Source organism: Marmota monax, unplaced genomic scaffold, assembly GCF_021218885.2.
Source record: "Marmota monax isolate L192 unplaced genomic scaffold, Marmota_monax_Labrador192_F-V1.1 WCK01_AAM20220418_F8-fsc00036, whole genome shotgun sequence".
In the NCBI taxonomy this organism is placed as follows: domain Eukaryota; kingdom Metazoa; phylum Chordata; class Mammalia; order Rodentia; family Sciuridae; genus Marmota; species Marmota monax.
Genome location: NW_026694491.1, coordinates 178,529 through 192,644, shown reverse-complemented (window position 1 = coordinate 192,644; position 14,116 = coordinate 178,529). Strand labels below are relative to the sequence as shown.

General features: G+C 31.9%; 1 protein-coding gene across 1 annotated transcript; it reads left to right on the top strand.

The window, feature by feature from the left end:
* Positions 1–1,765: 1,765 nt before the first annotated feature.
* Positions 1,766–13,832, top strand: Gas2l3 (growth arrest specific 2 like 3). The gene is made up of 5 exons (XM_046419332.2): positions 1,766–1,907; positions 3,979–4,042; positions 4,783–4,921; positions 8,666–8,773; positions 10,354–13,832. Exons 1-5 carry the CDS (start codon positions 1,775–1,777, stop codon positions 11,671–11,673), a joined length of 1,764 nt encoding a protein of 587 aa, XP_046275288.2. The 5' UTR covers positions 1,766–1,774; the 3' UTR covers positions 11,674–13,832.
* Positions 13,833–14,116: the final 284 nt, after the last annotated feature.

The following is a 14,116-nucleotide window of genomic DNA, read 5'->3' as shown; positions in this document are numbered from 1 at the left end:
TATCTTTATTTTATTTATTTATTTTTAAGTGGTGCTGAGAATTGAACCCAAGGCCTCACACGTGCTAGGCAAGCGCTCAACTGCTGAGCCACAACCCCAGCCCCAAAGATTGAATAATTTTAATAAAATTTTCCTTCATTGACCCTTAGGTCATGATTTGAAATAGATCAGATTTTCTTTATTTTCATCAGATGTAGGTGTTTTCAAAAGTTTTAGATCTCGACACTCATATACTGTAAGTGGAAATATAAAGTGGTATCACTGTTTTGGGGGACAGTGAACAAGACATATATACATACATGTAAAACATTGAGATTAAACCTCATCCATCAGTATAATTCTTTACTTCTTGGAATTTAGTCTAAGAAAATTACCAATTTATAAAAATGTTAGTAAAAAAAATTAGGAACAACCTAAATGCTCTTCAATAAAAACATGTTAAAATTAATTAAGGTTCTTAAACACATTAGAATATTGTACATCTATTAGAAATGATTATTTAAATCTATTATTTCCAACCCTTAAAGATTCCTGCAACCTTTCAATAAGAGTTCATGTGCACATACATACACACCAAATTGCGGAGTAGCATCTTTATGTGACATTTGGTAGGTACAGCTGCATAAATAGCTATGCCTAGAGATGTCCTATGAAAATGGGGAGAATTTCAGTGGATACTATTTACCTTTGTATTTACTGTATTGTTTATTTTTTAAATGATTACATAGTCTATAAAAAAAAAGCCTTACCTCAGAAAGATAATAGGAACAGGATATACCTTATATAAAGGGTATATAAGGAACTGGTCATAGTGACTATCTCTAGGAAGAGAGAGCTAAGGGGCGGAGGTGCATATTGTACCTATTACATTAAAAAATCATTTTCATGAATTGTTTTCTCAAGTAGAAATTTAAACTAAAGCAAAGTAACTTCCTCCACCTCAGCTTCAGCAGGATTATCTAAATAAATATTCTTGGGCCTGATAATAAAAACTTAGGGATCTGTGAAATTTAGACTGTCGACTTTTCAATGAACCTGAATTAAGAATGTACAACTACTTCCTTTTTTGTTAGTCTCCTTGAGAAACTCAGGACTGACTTCATGAATTTCCATGAAAGGAAGTTAAAAAAAAAATGAGTATGTTTGTTAACTTTGAGCATAGCCATGATTTTGTATTTGTATTGAATTTTGTATGGAGAAATGTACTTTGGAATTGTCAGACTTTCCTTCTTCTAAAAGGAAAAAAAAGAGAGATTAAAGAAGTCTGATCCTACTGATAATTTTGACCAGTTTATTTTCTAAGGAATCATTTTCTGAGTATACTAAAAGTGAAATAAAATCATTTTTAAAGATATTTTCGGGCTGGGGATGTGGCTCAAGCGGTAGCGCACTCGCCTGGCATGCGTGCGGCCCAGGTTCGATCCTCAGCACCACATACAAACAAAGATGTTGTGTCCGCCGATAACTAAAAAATAAATATTAAAAAAAAAAAAAAAAGATATTTTCTCCCGGGCTAGAGTTGTGGCTCAGTGGTAGAGTGCTTATCTAGCACGTGTGAGGACCTGGGTCCGATCCTCAGCACTGCATCAATCAATCAATCAATAAAATAAAGGTATTGTGTCAACTACAACTAAAATTAAGTATTTAAAAAAAAGATATTTTCTCCCTAAAGTTGTGTACTTTTTAGTTAAATTCAAAGCAATAATCATTTATTTTATAATATTGAAATGGATGTCTAATAAAAAGAACCTTATGTCTTTTCTAGAATTTTCCAATGAGAAAAGTGCCTTGTAAGAAAGATGCTGCATCAGGTTCATTCTTTGCCAGAGACAATACCGCCAATTTTCTTCACTGGTGTAGAGACATTGGGGTTGATGAAACTTACCTCTTTGAATCTGAAGGTTTAGGTAAGTGGTATTGCTATCATTGTTAGAGTTTTTAATGTTTGTTAGGGTATTTTGTGTCCTTCCCTCCTAATTTTTCTTTCCAAATAAGGATTCAAAATTTCATCTTTCCAAATAGTGACTTACAATGCCATATCTCAGTTTCTTAGAAAAATTTGTACTTTAATTTTATGTTGAACAATTGGAGAATCATATATTAAATTAAATACATTAAGCTTTTCATTTATAGTTAAATATTTTATATATTTAGAATGCCCCAACCATATTTTATTTAATGAATTGGTTGTGGGAAGTTCTGGACTAATGCTTACTAATTAATGTTTTCATCAAGTTTACTTTACTAAGTTTAAATTACTAGTAATTTCTGTTTAATCGGATAATTACATAAATAATAGAAAGCCAAATGGTGTGTGTTTATAGTGTTTAGATTTACCTTGTAAACAACAGCTGCCAATTTGATTATCCAAATGGATTAATGTTTTTGATTATTCATTTTTGAAAAGTCATGCTTTACTGAAGAATTATTGACATTTTCTCATTTCCTTTAAGTCAACAGAAGCATCAGTATAGTTATTAAAGTGGTAGCTATTTTTAGACTATACACACATAGATACACACACACACATACTTCAAAGCATTTATATATGTACATACATCTGTATATATGTCTACAATACACAAGTAGAATTTACAATGCTATGATGTGAACAGTAGCCTATCAAGGGTAGGCATGGTGGGAATCTGCCCTGGTAGGGAAAAGTTTTATCACTGACATTGTTTACAATTGCTAATTTTGTGGGGATAATAAAAGGCAAATTGACTTTTAATTGATGTTACTATAGTCTTTAAATTTACTTCTGACAGTGCACATCCTTATCACCTGCACCACTGGATACTCCTATCTAGGGTAGAAGGAAGTGGGTTATTCTTTCACCCCTTAGTATACACCCTCCTTTTAGTCCAGGTGTGTTGATCACTGCTAATACTGTAGCAGTATTTGATGGCACATCCAGCTTGTAGAAATCAAAGGGAAAAGGAAATGCTTTGCCTTCTCTAGTTTCTAGTTTTCTGGCTCTGAAAGAATATAAGATTGTTGTGTATTTTTCAATATCAGTAAGAGATATCTCTGATTATCCTGAAGCTCACTGTCAATACCAGTAAGTAATTCAGTTTTAGGCATTGAACTGATGATCTAATTTTTTTTACTCTCTAAAGGCCTCAGCAATGAGCCTCTTAAATGTTTACATTTTGCTAGTAACTCAAAGCAATTTAAGAGAAACAAATGCTAATTTTAGGTAATCCTAAGTGTTTGGAAAAACAGATTTAAAAAATTAGGATAAATTCATTTGTTGGTATGAATTTTAAACTTGAATATAGGCTTTTTTATTGCTTTGAAAAACAATACTTTGTGCTTTGGGTATATTATAAGGTGCTATTCAGAAATCAAAGAACAAATGCCATTTCTGTTGGAGGGATCAGTGTACATAAAACTCACCACACATTATACATTATTAGATTCAGATTCAGAAATTTCCTAGAGTTTCTAATAAGGACCAGAACAGAAAGAAGATGATTTACAATTACTATATTGGTACATTTAACATGAATTCTGTGATCAGGACTTTTTAAAAAAATTTTTATAAACAGTATCTCTGTTTACCTTTATATTCTGAGTTACCTTTATATTCTCCTCTTCTGTTTTTGTGACATTTAAGAGATAATGACATATAGTCAAAGATAATTTAGGGTAAAATTAAGGTGATATATTTCTTCTAATGGTATCTCCTATTGAGAGATCCGAAATAAAAACAGTGTAATATTACTAAGCCCATAGTTTTCAAAAACTAAAATGATATAGAAATCAGATCCATGGTAAATGTTAATCCTTTTCTTTTTAGCCAGTTTTTAAAAATAATTTATAGAAAATAACAATATGTGGAGAAAATAAAAATGTCTTTTCTAAGTCTTTTCCAAACAAGTAAACCCACTGTCTCCATTGTTCTTTTCTTTCTCTCTTCCATGTCAAAAAAATTTCTAATTCTCCTCCTTAAAATATGTTTTTATTTTCCCACAGTTTTACACAAAGATCCAAGACAAGTATATCTTTGTCTGCTTGAAATTGGCCGCATTGTGTCAAGGTATGTATTCCACAATATTTCAGAATTCCAGTGTCATAAGCTCTTTTAAGTTACTTAATTTTAGCTTAGATAGAACATGGTTTTCTAAAATGAAAGAAAGTGATTCTTGATTGAAATGAAGTAACCTAATTTCCTATATTATCTTTCTTTTTGTGTCTTTATTTGTTCTATTTGCGTGAGCATATGTCAACATTTGTTCCCTCACGTATCTTGCTTCATTTAATATTAAATTGTGAAAGTGATTACTTAAAATGTTTAGATTAAGAATAGGGCAAAGGAATGTAGTCCTAAAGCACTCCAAAGCAAAGCAATTTCTGAACACAGGATCTGACAAGAAGGCTAAGGCTTTGGTATGCCCTAAACCTTCTTTACTTTCTGGTTGATTTTAAAGCCAACGTTCAGGATCTCAGGAAGAATATAGAGAACTATAGTAACCAAATACATGCAATGATGTGAAAGTTGTAATCTGGATTTTTGGTAATCTGTGAGACATTAAAAAGGCACTTGTAGCACCACATAAAAATAAATAAAGGTATTGTGTCCAACTACAACTAAAAAATAAATATTAAAAAACAAAAATATTTTTTAAAAAAGGCACTTCTAGATGTCCCAGTGAAACAATTGGTAGAAGAGAATCATATGATCTCTGTTCTAAAAATAAAAGGCAATCTATCTTGATATACAAGGAAGTTCTTGGTCTACCTTTGCTTGAATGATCAGATTTTCTGGCTTATTTTCAGATATGGGGTTGAGCCACCAGTGTTAGTAAAACTTGAGAAAGAAATTGAGTTAGAAGAGACCTTGCTTAATACTTCTGGACCTGAAGATTCTATCAACATACCAAAATCGTGCTGTCAGCATGAAGAGCTACATGAAGCTGTAAGTAATCACCATATTTTCTTTTGACTATCCTACCTGAAGTCTCGTAATTTCATGCTTTCCTATACTGCCACTGGTTATACTGTGTTTAAAAGAAAATATTTCTTATTCAGAATACATACCAGTTAATAATCCCCACTCTCTGATGGGTACTTTATCTTAGAGGAGATTTGTCATTTCTTGCTTATGATGAGGAATGAATGTGTAATTGAGGAATCATGGGGCAAACAGCCTGAAACCTATCATGAAGGGTACTATAAGCTGCAAAAATTCATTAATTCTTTTTAAAAAATATGATAGTATTATAATCTCACAAATGATAAGGATTACTCTCATGGTCATATAAAGGTTAAATTGGTTTTATGGTAATAATCTAAATATAAGATGTTGAGAACTTGAATTTGAACAGAAATGGGCATAGAGCCAAAGGAACAATTATAAGCCAGGTTTAGGAGATAGAATTGACAGGAATTAGTGACTGATTATGAGGGAAGGAGAAAATCTAAGGTGATTTCCAAGGTGAAGTAGATGATATACTGATACTTGGACAATATAGGAAGAAGAAAAATTGTAATGGAAAAATCAATTTTTTTTTAATATTCCCCCTGATACAATCTTTACATATTTGTTAGACAATGGGTTACAATGGAAGATTTTCTTAACTTTACTTGTTCATTCTATAGAAGTTAATAGAATTACATTCCTTAGGCTGTGGGTCTTCTGCAATGACTACTGTGTAAGTGACAGAGGTAAACCGAGTATCAAACATATTCCACTGATTGTTCTTTAGAGTAATTCAAAAGTTTATAGCATTTTATAGAAATGCTTAATGTCCAAAATTCTTTTAAAATAATGAATAAATCATTACTAATAAACATTTAAAAAGTATTGCTTTGATTGATTTATTTAATATAACAAAAGTCAATAATAAAACATTCAGATAGCATTGCAAAACAAGTTTAAGATTATGTCAGCCATGCCTTTATCAGATCAAAATATATTTACCTACATTATTTTATTGATACATTTGGTGACCATAAGTAATCAATGCAGAAGTAATACAGCCAGTGAAAAGTAAAATTTATTTAAAATTTTTTGTAACCTTAAAGACTATAATTAAATATAAAGGAAATATCAGGAAAGTATTTTTATTAAGTGAGAAATATAGTATGTTAATTTCACTATTATTTAAAGACTATGAAATTTTTAGTAGGGAAATGGGCAGAGACTATGGTCACACAAACAGAAAGTACAATGTTGAAACTTGCTGATAATCAAGGAAATCAGATTAATATAGCTCTGAAAAACCATTTGTCCCAATAGCAAAATTTCTCAAAATTATGAAACTTGGGCTGGGGATATAGCTCAGTTGTAGAGTGCTTGCCTGGCATAGCTGAGGCCCTGAGTTTGATTCCCAGTGTTGCAGGGGGAAAAAACAAACAAAACAGTACCCGTAAATTCTGGTGAAACTACGGGATTGCTATTAGTAATTGAAAATGAGGCATACTTTTAAAAAACAAATTGACAGATATCATGAGCTACAAAAATATTCCTTTTACATTTTTATTATGATTGAAAACAGGAAAAACAAATAAAAATGCTTATTGCACTATTTATATTGGTAAAAATTGTAAATAGTATAAAAAACTTCCAATGGGGAAATGGCTTAGTGAATTAGGATTCATTATCTTAACAGAATAATAATTTTATGTGGTCATCATGACAACTGTGTAGCAACAAAAAAATGTTTATTTTGTGAAAAATATGTATATATAGAAACAAAGAGAATGAAAATAATAGTGATGTATCATTGGAGATAATTTTTTTTAGCTATTTCCTTTAGTATTCTGATATTAATTATGCAATAAATAAAACCAGAAGCAAACACTTCTTATCCACAGTTCTTATTTTAGAGTCACTGTCTTATTGAGCTATGGGTAAGTGCTGATGGTTAGCACTAGCAATATTGTACTACTCAGTGGTTATTTCAATATTTTAAACAAGGAAAGGGACTTCTGAGATCAACGTTCTTGCTATGGAAACTACAAATGAACACATTTCCTTACATATGTGCTATATGAATATTTTTATCGTCCACCTATAAATATATGATCTTGGGTAGATAATTAAGGCAATCAAATAAATTCCTCAATGTTCAGCTAAATTGGGCCTACCTGAAGAGAATTTTTTTTAACATCATACCTAAGTTAAATTCAATTAATTAATTAATTAATTAATTTTGTAAATTTTTAAAAAAATTCCTTCTAGTTTATTAATAATATAATTTTATATACATATACATATTAAAAGTTCCCATAATAAAACTATAGATAATTTTAATTTTATTGTTAACATTTTTACATTTTCTTTTTTTTTTTTTTTTTTATTGGTTGTTCAATAGTAGAGGATAGGAAAGGTAGCAGAATACAACAGTCACTAGTAAGGCAATATGTAAAAACGTGGATGTGTAACCGATGTGATTCTGCAATCTGTATACGGGGTAAAAATGGGAGTTCATAACCCACTTAAATCAATTAATTTATTTAGATATCCTCTGTGTGACAAGTAATTGAGAAAAATATTCGTGATCTTATTTTTGCAAAATGTGATTTTAGAGAAAAGTCAAATATTTTTGATAGTAGCATATATGTGACATTTTTTTCAGACAGATTTTAAAAAGTCTTCATTTAATTAATTTATTTTAATTTCCATGTTTTAAGTATAGATCTCCCCTACTCCCCTGTAATGGGAACTGAACCCAGGGGCACTCTACTACTGAGCTATATACACCCTAGCTCTTTTCTATTTTATTTTATTTTTTAAACAAATACAACTTTTTTTATACATTTTTTTTTTCATTTTTATGTGGTGCCAAGGATCAAGCCCAGTGCCTCAAACATGCTAGGCAAGCGCTCTACTGCTGACCCACAACCATGGCCCCTCTTTCCTATTTTTTGTGGGGAGACAATGTCTCGCTAAGTTCCCCTGGCTGGCCTCAAACTTTCTATCTTCCAGGCTCAGCCTCTGAGTAGCTGGGATTACAGGTGTGTACCCAGCTTGAATATGGAGTTATTGAATTTCTTTTTATATTTACTATAGTTCTACCATCTTCGTTTTTCATTTACTGAGATAAAAATAATTCTTGAGGTATAGAAGTGGAGTTTTCCCCTGATTCCTTTCTCCTTAGCAGACTATTGAAAGAGAATAAACACTTTTAGAAAAATGCTTCTTGGATTGAAACTTTTAAGAATCTTACCTAGTCATGGGTGAATAGATAGGAATATGTCTTTGTATATTTAAATAACTTTGAATAAATCTTAGTTTAGTACAATATTAAGGGAGAAGTTAAAATTCCTCCTTAGCCTTTATCTGGCCAGTTTTTGATTTGACACAAATGCTTAATTCCACAAGTCAAGCTTAATAATGGTCTCACCAAATGTGTTTTGACTTGACCTCCCTGTTCCACATTTGCAGACCTTTTTCAGCTGTCAAGAGCTCACTGCAAGCCTGTCTGCATTTTGGGCAGAGAGAGAGGGAGGCCTAGATTCCATCACTGTTGGCTTTTGTGTTAGATTGGCAACGTCTAATCTCAGTATTTGTTAATAAGTAAAGGAGAAGAGATATTATATAGTTAAACTTTTGTCTTTGTGATTTATCTTCCTATCAAATAACATTGCATTTTAACTTTAAACAAAATACTTTGTATAGCTAGCACCAAATTTTATTACATATTTTAAATCTTAGGTTAAACATATTGCTGAAGATCCTCCTTGTAGTTGTTCTCATCGATTTTCTATTGAGTACTTATCTGAAGGACGATACCGACTAGGGGATAAAATACTCTTCATAAGGGTAAGTCTACTATTTACAGTCTATAAACACATAGATCTTGTTTTAGAATTGATTTTATTGCTTTACCAACTCCTTTGCACCCCCTTTGCTTTTAAAAAAGTTGGAATAAAGGATGCTGTTAATGGAAGAATTTCACTGTACATCACCATAAGATGAAACAAAATGTCTAATAAGATTATTATCCATAGTAAGTAAAGAAAACAGAAACACTACAGTTTATAATGATATATACTTTGGGGCTTAAGCATAGGATCTTTTTTCTTATTGACATAGCATCAGTATGCATACCAATCTGTTGATATACATGTTCATTACCTTTCTTTGTCCCGTCTGCAATTGCTTACTTGTCCCCTTTTCTGATTAACAGATTGAAATTTCACTTGTTTAGCATTCTTTTTACTTCTGATACAAGAGCTATTTTTCCTTGATCTATGAACATAAAAGATTTAAATATATAACTTCACCATCCATATTTTCTTCTCTTTCATGTGTTTTCATTACATTTCCACCCACTGTCCTGCTTTCACAGAAACACCCACATATACTTTCTTTTTTAAAAAAACCCTGCAATTTTATTTATTTATTTGTTTGTTTGCAGTGCTGGGATTGAACCTGGTGCCTTGTGTGTGCTAGGCAAATGCTCTGTTACCAAGTCACATGCCCAAACCTCTTTCTATCTTTTAATTAACTTCCTTTTTAAAGGCGATATGATATGGTGAATGGTGCACAGAGGATGGGACTTAGAGTTAAAACTTGTGGCTAGTCTCATGCAGTTGTGCAGATTTACCAGCTGAGTGGACAGGGGCCTGAAATTCAGCCTGGTCTGTAAGAATCAGAGTTGGTCTTATCCCTGCAAAAGTGTCATTTGGGTTAGGGGCTGGCAACCCAGAACATGTTGAGGTCAGGTTCAAATTTCTTAACCTCTTAAAGCCATAATTTTCTTATCTGCAAGGAAGAAAGAATAATAAATTAAATCCACGTATTTTGAAGATTAAAATTAAACTAATATATGAAAATAATTTATTAATTTATAAAATACAAGATTTCGTTTATTTTTATCTTTTTTTCCCCTAATTATTTTTTCTTTAGTATGAAGCATTTTTTTTCACTTTAAGTCACCATTTCTCTTTCTCTTCCTCTTCTTCCCTCACTCCTCTTTCTTTCCTTCAGTATTCAACTCTTCATTGTATTGCTCTTGCAGTTTTGTATATTAACAGTTTAGATTTTTAGCACATAAATAATATGTAAATATTTTCATTACAAATTGGAGAACTTCAGTTGTTATTTGCATAGTTTAAGACTCATTAAATTTATTATATTAACAATATAAGAGGGTTGGGGTTATAGCTCAGTTGATAGAGTGGTTGCCCTGAGTTCAATTCCCAACACCACCAAAAAAAAAAAAAAAAAAAAAAAAGAAAGAAAGAAAAACAAGAAAGAGACTGTCAATTTATAGTCAAGCTGTTGACAAATACTGAGTTTCATAGATCATAGCTGTAACAATTTGTGGCTGTTAATAAATTGTAACTCTAAACTTCATGTTTTTTTCTGCTTTATTTTCCACTTTCTTTGGGGGGCAGATGCTTCATGGAAAACATGTCATGGTCCGTGTTGGAGGAGGCTGGGATACTCTTCAAGGATTTTTGCTTAAATATGATCCATGTCGAACATTACAGTTTGCTACACTAGAACAAAAAATTCTAGCATTTCAAAAAGGAATTTCTCATGAAAGTATTCCTGATTCACCCAGCAGAACACCTCAACTTCCTGAAATGAATCCTTTGTCAGCAGTTAACATGTTTCAGAAACAAAACTTAAAGCCTAGCACGCTAGTTGGTATTCCAAGGAGCAAGGAAAAGCAGGTTCACCCAACAGGTGTATTGCTGCCTGCTTCTTCATTAAAAGGTAATACAGGCTCCATGTCAGTCCGTTCGAAATTTCCAGATTCTTCAGCATCTTCTCATCTCAAGCTCAAGTCTTCAAAAGGTGTAACAAAGAAACCACTTGCTCCTTCAAACAATGTTTCATCTTCCCTTGCTTCTTTAAGTCCTGTAGATAAAAACACTTCTTCACCACCTTTATCAAGAACTGGACCTTGTGTATCTGAGTCAGTGAGAAAATGTGTCACATCCCCCAAAAAGGTCAAGGCTCTTCCCTGCCAGAAAGCTACAGGTGTTCTTGAGCCTAAACTTTTGCCAAATAAGTGTTCTGGAAAAACTCAATCAAGGTACTTGAAACACAGTCACATTTCTTCTAGGGATGATGCATTATTTCACTCACCTGCACCTGTAAGTTCATCAAAGTGTCCACAGTTACCAAAAGCAAATATACAGGTAAGGCCTAAACCTTCTCCTTCTTTTCAGTCCCCTAGAAAAATGGCAAAACCCAGTTCTAAAACCACAGCTACAGATCTAGGAACACAGACTGAAGCATCTAATGGAAGCCTACAAACAGGGGCAATCCCAGCACAGAAACTTAAATCTGCCTTGAATTTAAATCAACCAGTTTCCGTATCTTCAGTTTGTCTTGCAAAAGCTGCACAAGAATTGAAAGATAAGAAGATAGTTTCAGGTGCCAAAAAGCAGCCTCAGAATAAAAGTACATGCCAGAAGACAGGATCCAGCTCCTCAAAGTCTCCTGGTCGTACTCCACTGTCCATTGTGAGTCTTCCCCAGTCTGCTGCCAAAACACAAATTGCACCAAAGTCAGCACACCCTGCCCCTAAGGGCCAGTATTCAGCTAAAGGGCCTCCAAAGAGTGGCAAACCCCAAGCTTCAACCAGGAAACCACCCTCATCTGGTAAGGGAACAGATAGTGGAGAAAAAAAACCTACTACAAAGAAAAAGGAGGATGATGACCATTATTTTGTTATGACTGGAAGTAAGAAACCTAGAAAATAAATACATGTGGGTCACTTTAAGAAGTCAGAAGAAAGGAGCAAAATGAATGAGTTAGCTTCAAATCTTAAAGGTTTTTCCTGTTTGTGTTTGTTCAAATAGGTGCAGACATTAAATATAAGAAGGTAGGGGATAGAGGTGGAGGCTGGGATGAGGAGAAGGCTCATCAGAAGTCACATGTCTGAATTCACCTAGAAGCTATCCTTCTGAGGCAAACAAGTGTAGAATCACCAAAGGGTTCTTATTATTATAGACATACAGGTAATTTTTAAGCCATAGCATCTTGTTAATGTCTGTCTGTTAAGGGAAATGTAAAAGTCAAATAACACTACTAGAATTATAACTATAGTTGTTATATTTTTGAATGGGTATTAAACATGGAGGTTTTATACCTGCTAATGGCAACACTGGTGCTTACATTAGAGTTACTACATTTCAGTAAGAAAGCAACGGTTTTGCGTTTGTCCCATAAAAGGCACCTAATTTAATTTCCTCATCAGGATTACCTGATTCAGCAATACTAAGTACTAATGGCTGCTGCTGAGTGGCATGGCATTACTCTGGGTTAGGTAGAATTCTTATTATTTAAATATTTTCAAGTTTTCCAAATCAGAAGGAACTGATTTTTTAATCTGGCTTATATTGGCAATGATATTTTATCACTAATATTTTGGTTAAAAACAATTAAATAAGCTTATTGAAATATAAGCAAATTTAGTAAAAACAAAACAAGATTTTACATACATCATCTGTAAAAATTTAGATACCTTTTAATTTTAGATGGATGTTGTGCAGTATTAGAGCAGAAATGGATTTATTGGCTTTCATCATGTTACAGGTATTTTAAATGCAATTCCCTATGAAAGCAGGTATGAATTTTTACATTAAAATATGTTCTAACAATCTTAAAATTAAGATGATATTAAAAGAATCTTTGAGAGATACTGTATATAAATTCTATCAAATGTTATTTCTTTTGATAACATAACCAGGTTTAATTACATTCTTCCAATTCTGTTAATTTTCTTTAATTAAGTTAAAGCAGACAGCATGTATGCTGCACTTTGTTCTCTAGGCAGATACTTTCAAGAAACTACCCAGATTTTGTATGAGTGTATAGACTCATCCACCCAAAGTGATAGTGGTAAATAATTTATTTAAGGGATTGTGACTATTTAAAAATTATTAATGTACTTTGAGAAATTTTAAGGGCACTTTTAATAACTTTATAGTATAATCACAGCATTTATGTTCAGTATTGAGATTTGTATTTCTCTATTGTTTTAAACTCAAGTATATTTTTTATAGGAACAAAATTATGTACAATCACGGAATAAGCATTTAAGTTGGCTACTAATATTCTATAGGTTATAACATAATATTTTTTTTTTAAAGTAAGTGGTCTTTTTATTAAAATAAGTGATCTTTTGCCTGAGGATCACAGTTAAAAAGTCAGGTTAGTTTTTTGAATAAATGATTATTTTATTTATAAAATAAATAATGATTTTTTAAAAAAAGAGACAGCCACCAAATATTTAGTTTAGTTCCTCTATTCTGGACATTGAAAGGGATAATATTTACATCCTTGGGGAGAGAAGTCAGTGTTCAAGAGGTGACAGGAGCATTGTTTTTAGTAATAAGAAATATTTAAAGCATCTTTCAAAGAGAAAGAATTTTACCTTCACAGAATTTTTTTCCATATAAGACCAAACAATGGTTCTATATCAGTAACTTTTAGAACTGAGAGGAAAAAAGTAAATGGTATTATGGCTAGCCTGTGAACCAAGTAGGTCTTACAATCTTGTAAACATTAACTTTTGTGTTGAGAGAAATAAAAAATAACAGTATTCCAGAAGCACCTGACACAAATTCCAGAATTAACCAAAGAATTGTTTATTTCAAAAATTGGAAGTCAATTTACAAATATATTCTTCAGCAATGGGGAATTTCTCTAGATATATTTATGTCAGATGAATTTGTACTTATATACAGCCTTCCTTTCCAAAATAAATGTTTTGTAAGAAACTAACGGCTGAAAGACAACTAATTTCTTCAAATATATTTTGAAGTTCTCCTAGAGAGCTGTGTTTGTAATCACTTTAACAATTTTTAAAACAGTTTCACATTGTTGAAGTTAGAATAAAGTTTCCATTTCTTCTTAATATTAGTGTGAGACTTTATAGGTTCTTTTGGTATTTAATATTGAATAAAATGAATATTAAACTTAAATTACTTACATACCTGGAAGAAGAAATAATGTGTGCTTTATTTTTAAAAATGAAATGTTTTTGTTTTTTCTTACTATAATTTTTTAATATATAAAACTTAGGCTGGGGGTGTAGCTCAGTGGCAGATTGCCTAAAGTGTGAGGCACTGGGTTCAAGTCTCAGCACCACATAAAAATAAATAAGTAAAGATATTGTGTCCATCTACAACTAAATAATAA

What these genes read in the sequence shown, in the direction of transcription:
- Gas2l3 (XM_046419332.2), top strand. Translation starts at nt 1,775, where the DNA reads ATGAGAAAAGTGCCTTGTAAGAAAGATGCTGCATCAGGTTCATTCTTT. An exon ending in ATGAAGAGCTACATGAAGCT is followed by an intron (nt 4,922 to 8,665) that starts GTAAGTAATCAC and finishes TTTAAATCTTAG; the next exon opens with GTTAAACATATTGCTGAAGA. An exon ending in ATAAAATACTCTTCATAAGG is followed by an intron (nt 8,774 to 10,353) that starts GTAAGTCTACTA and finishes TTTGGGGGGCAG; the next exon opens with ATGCTTCATGGAAAACATGT.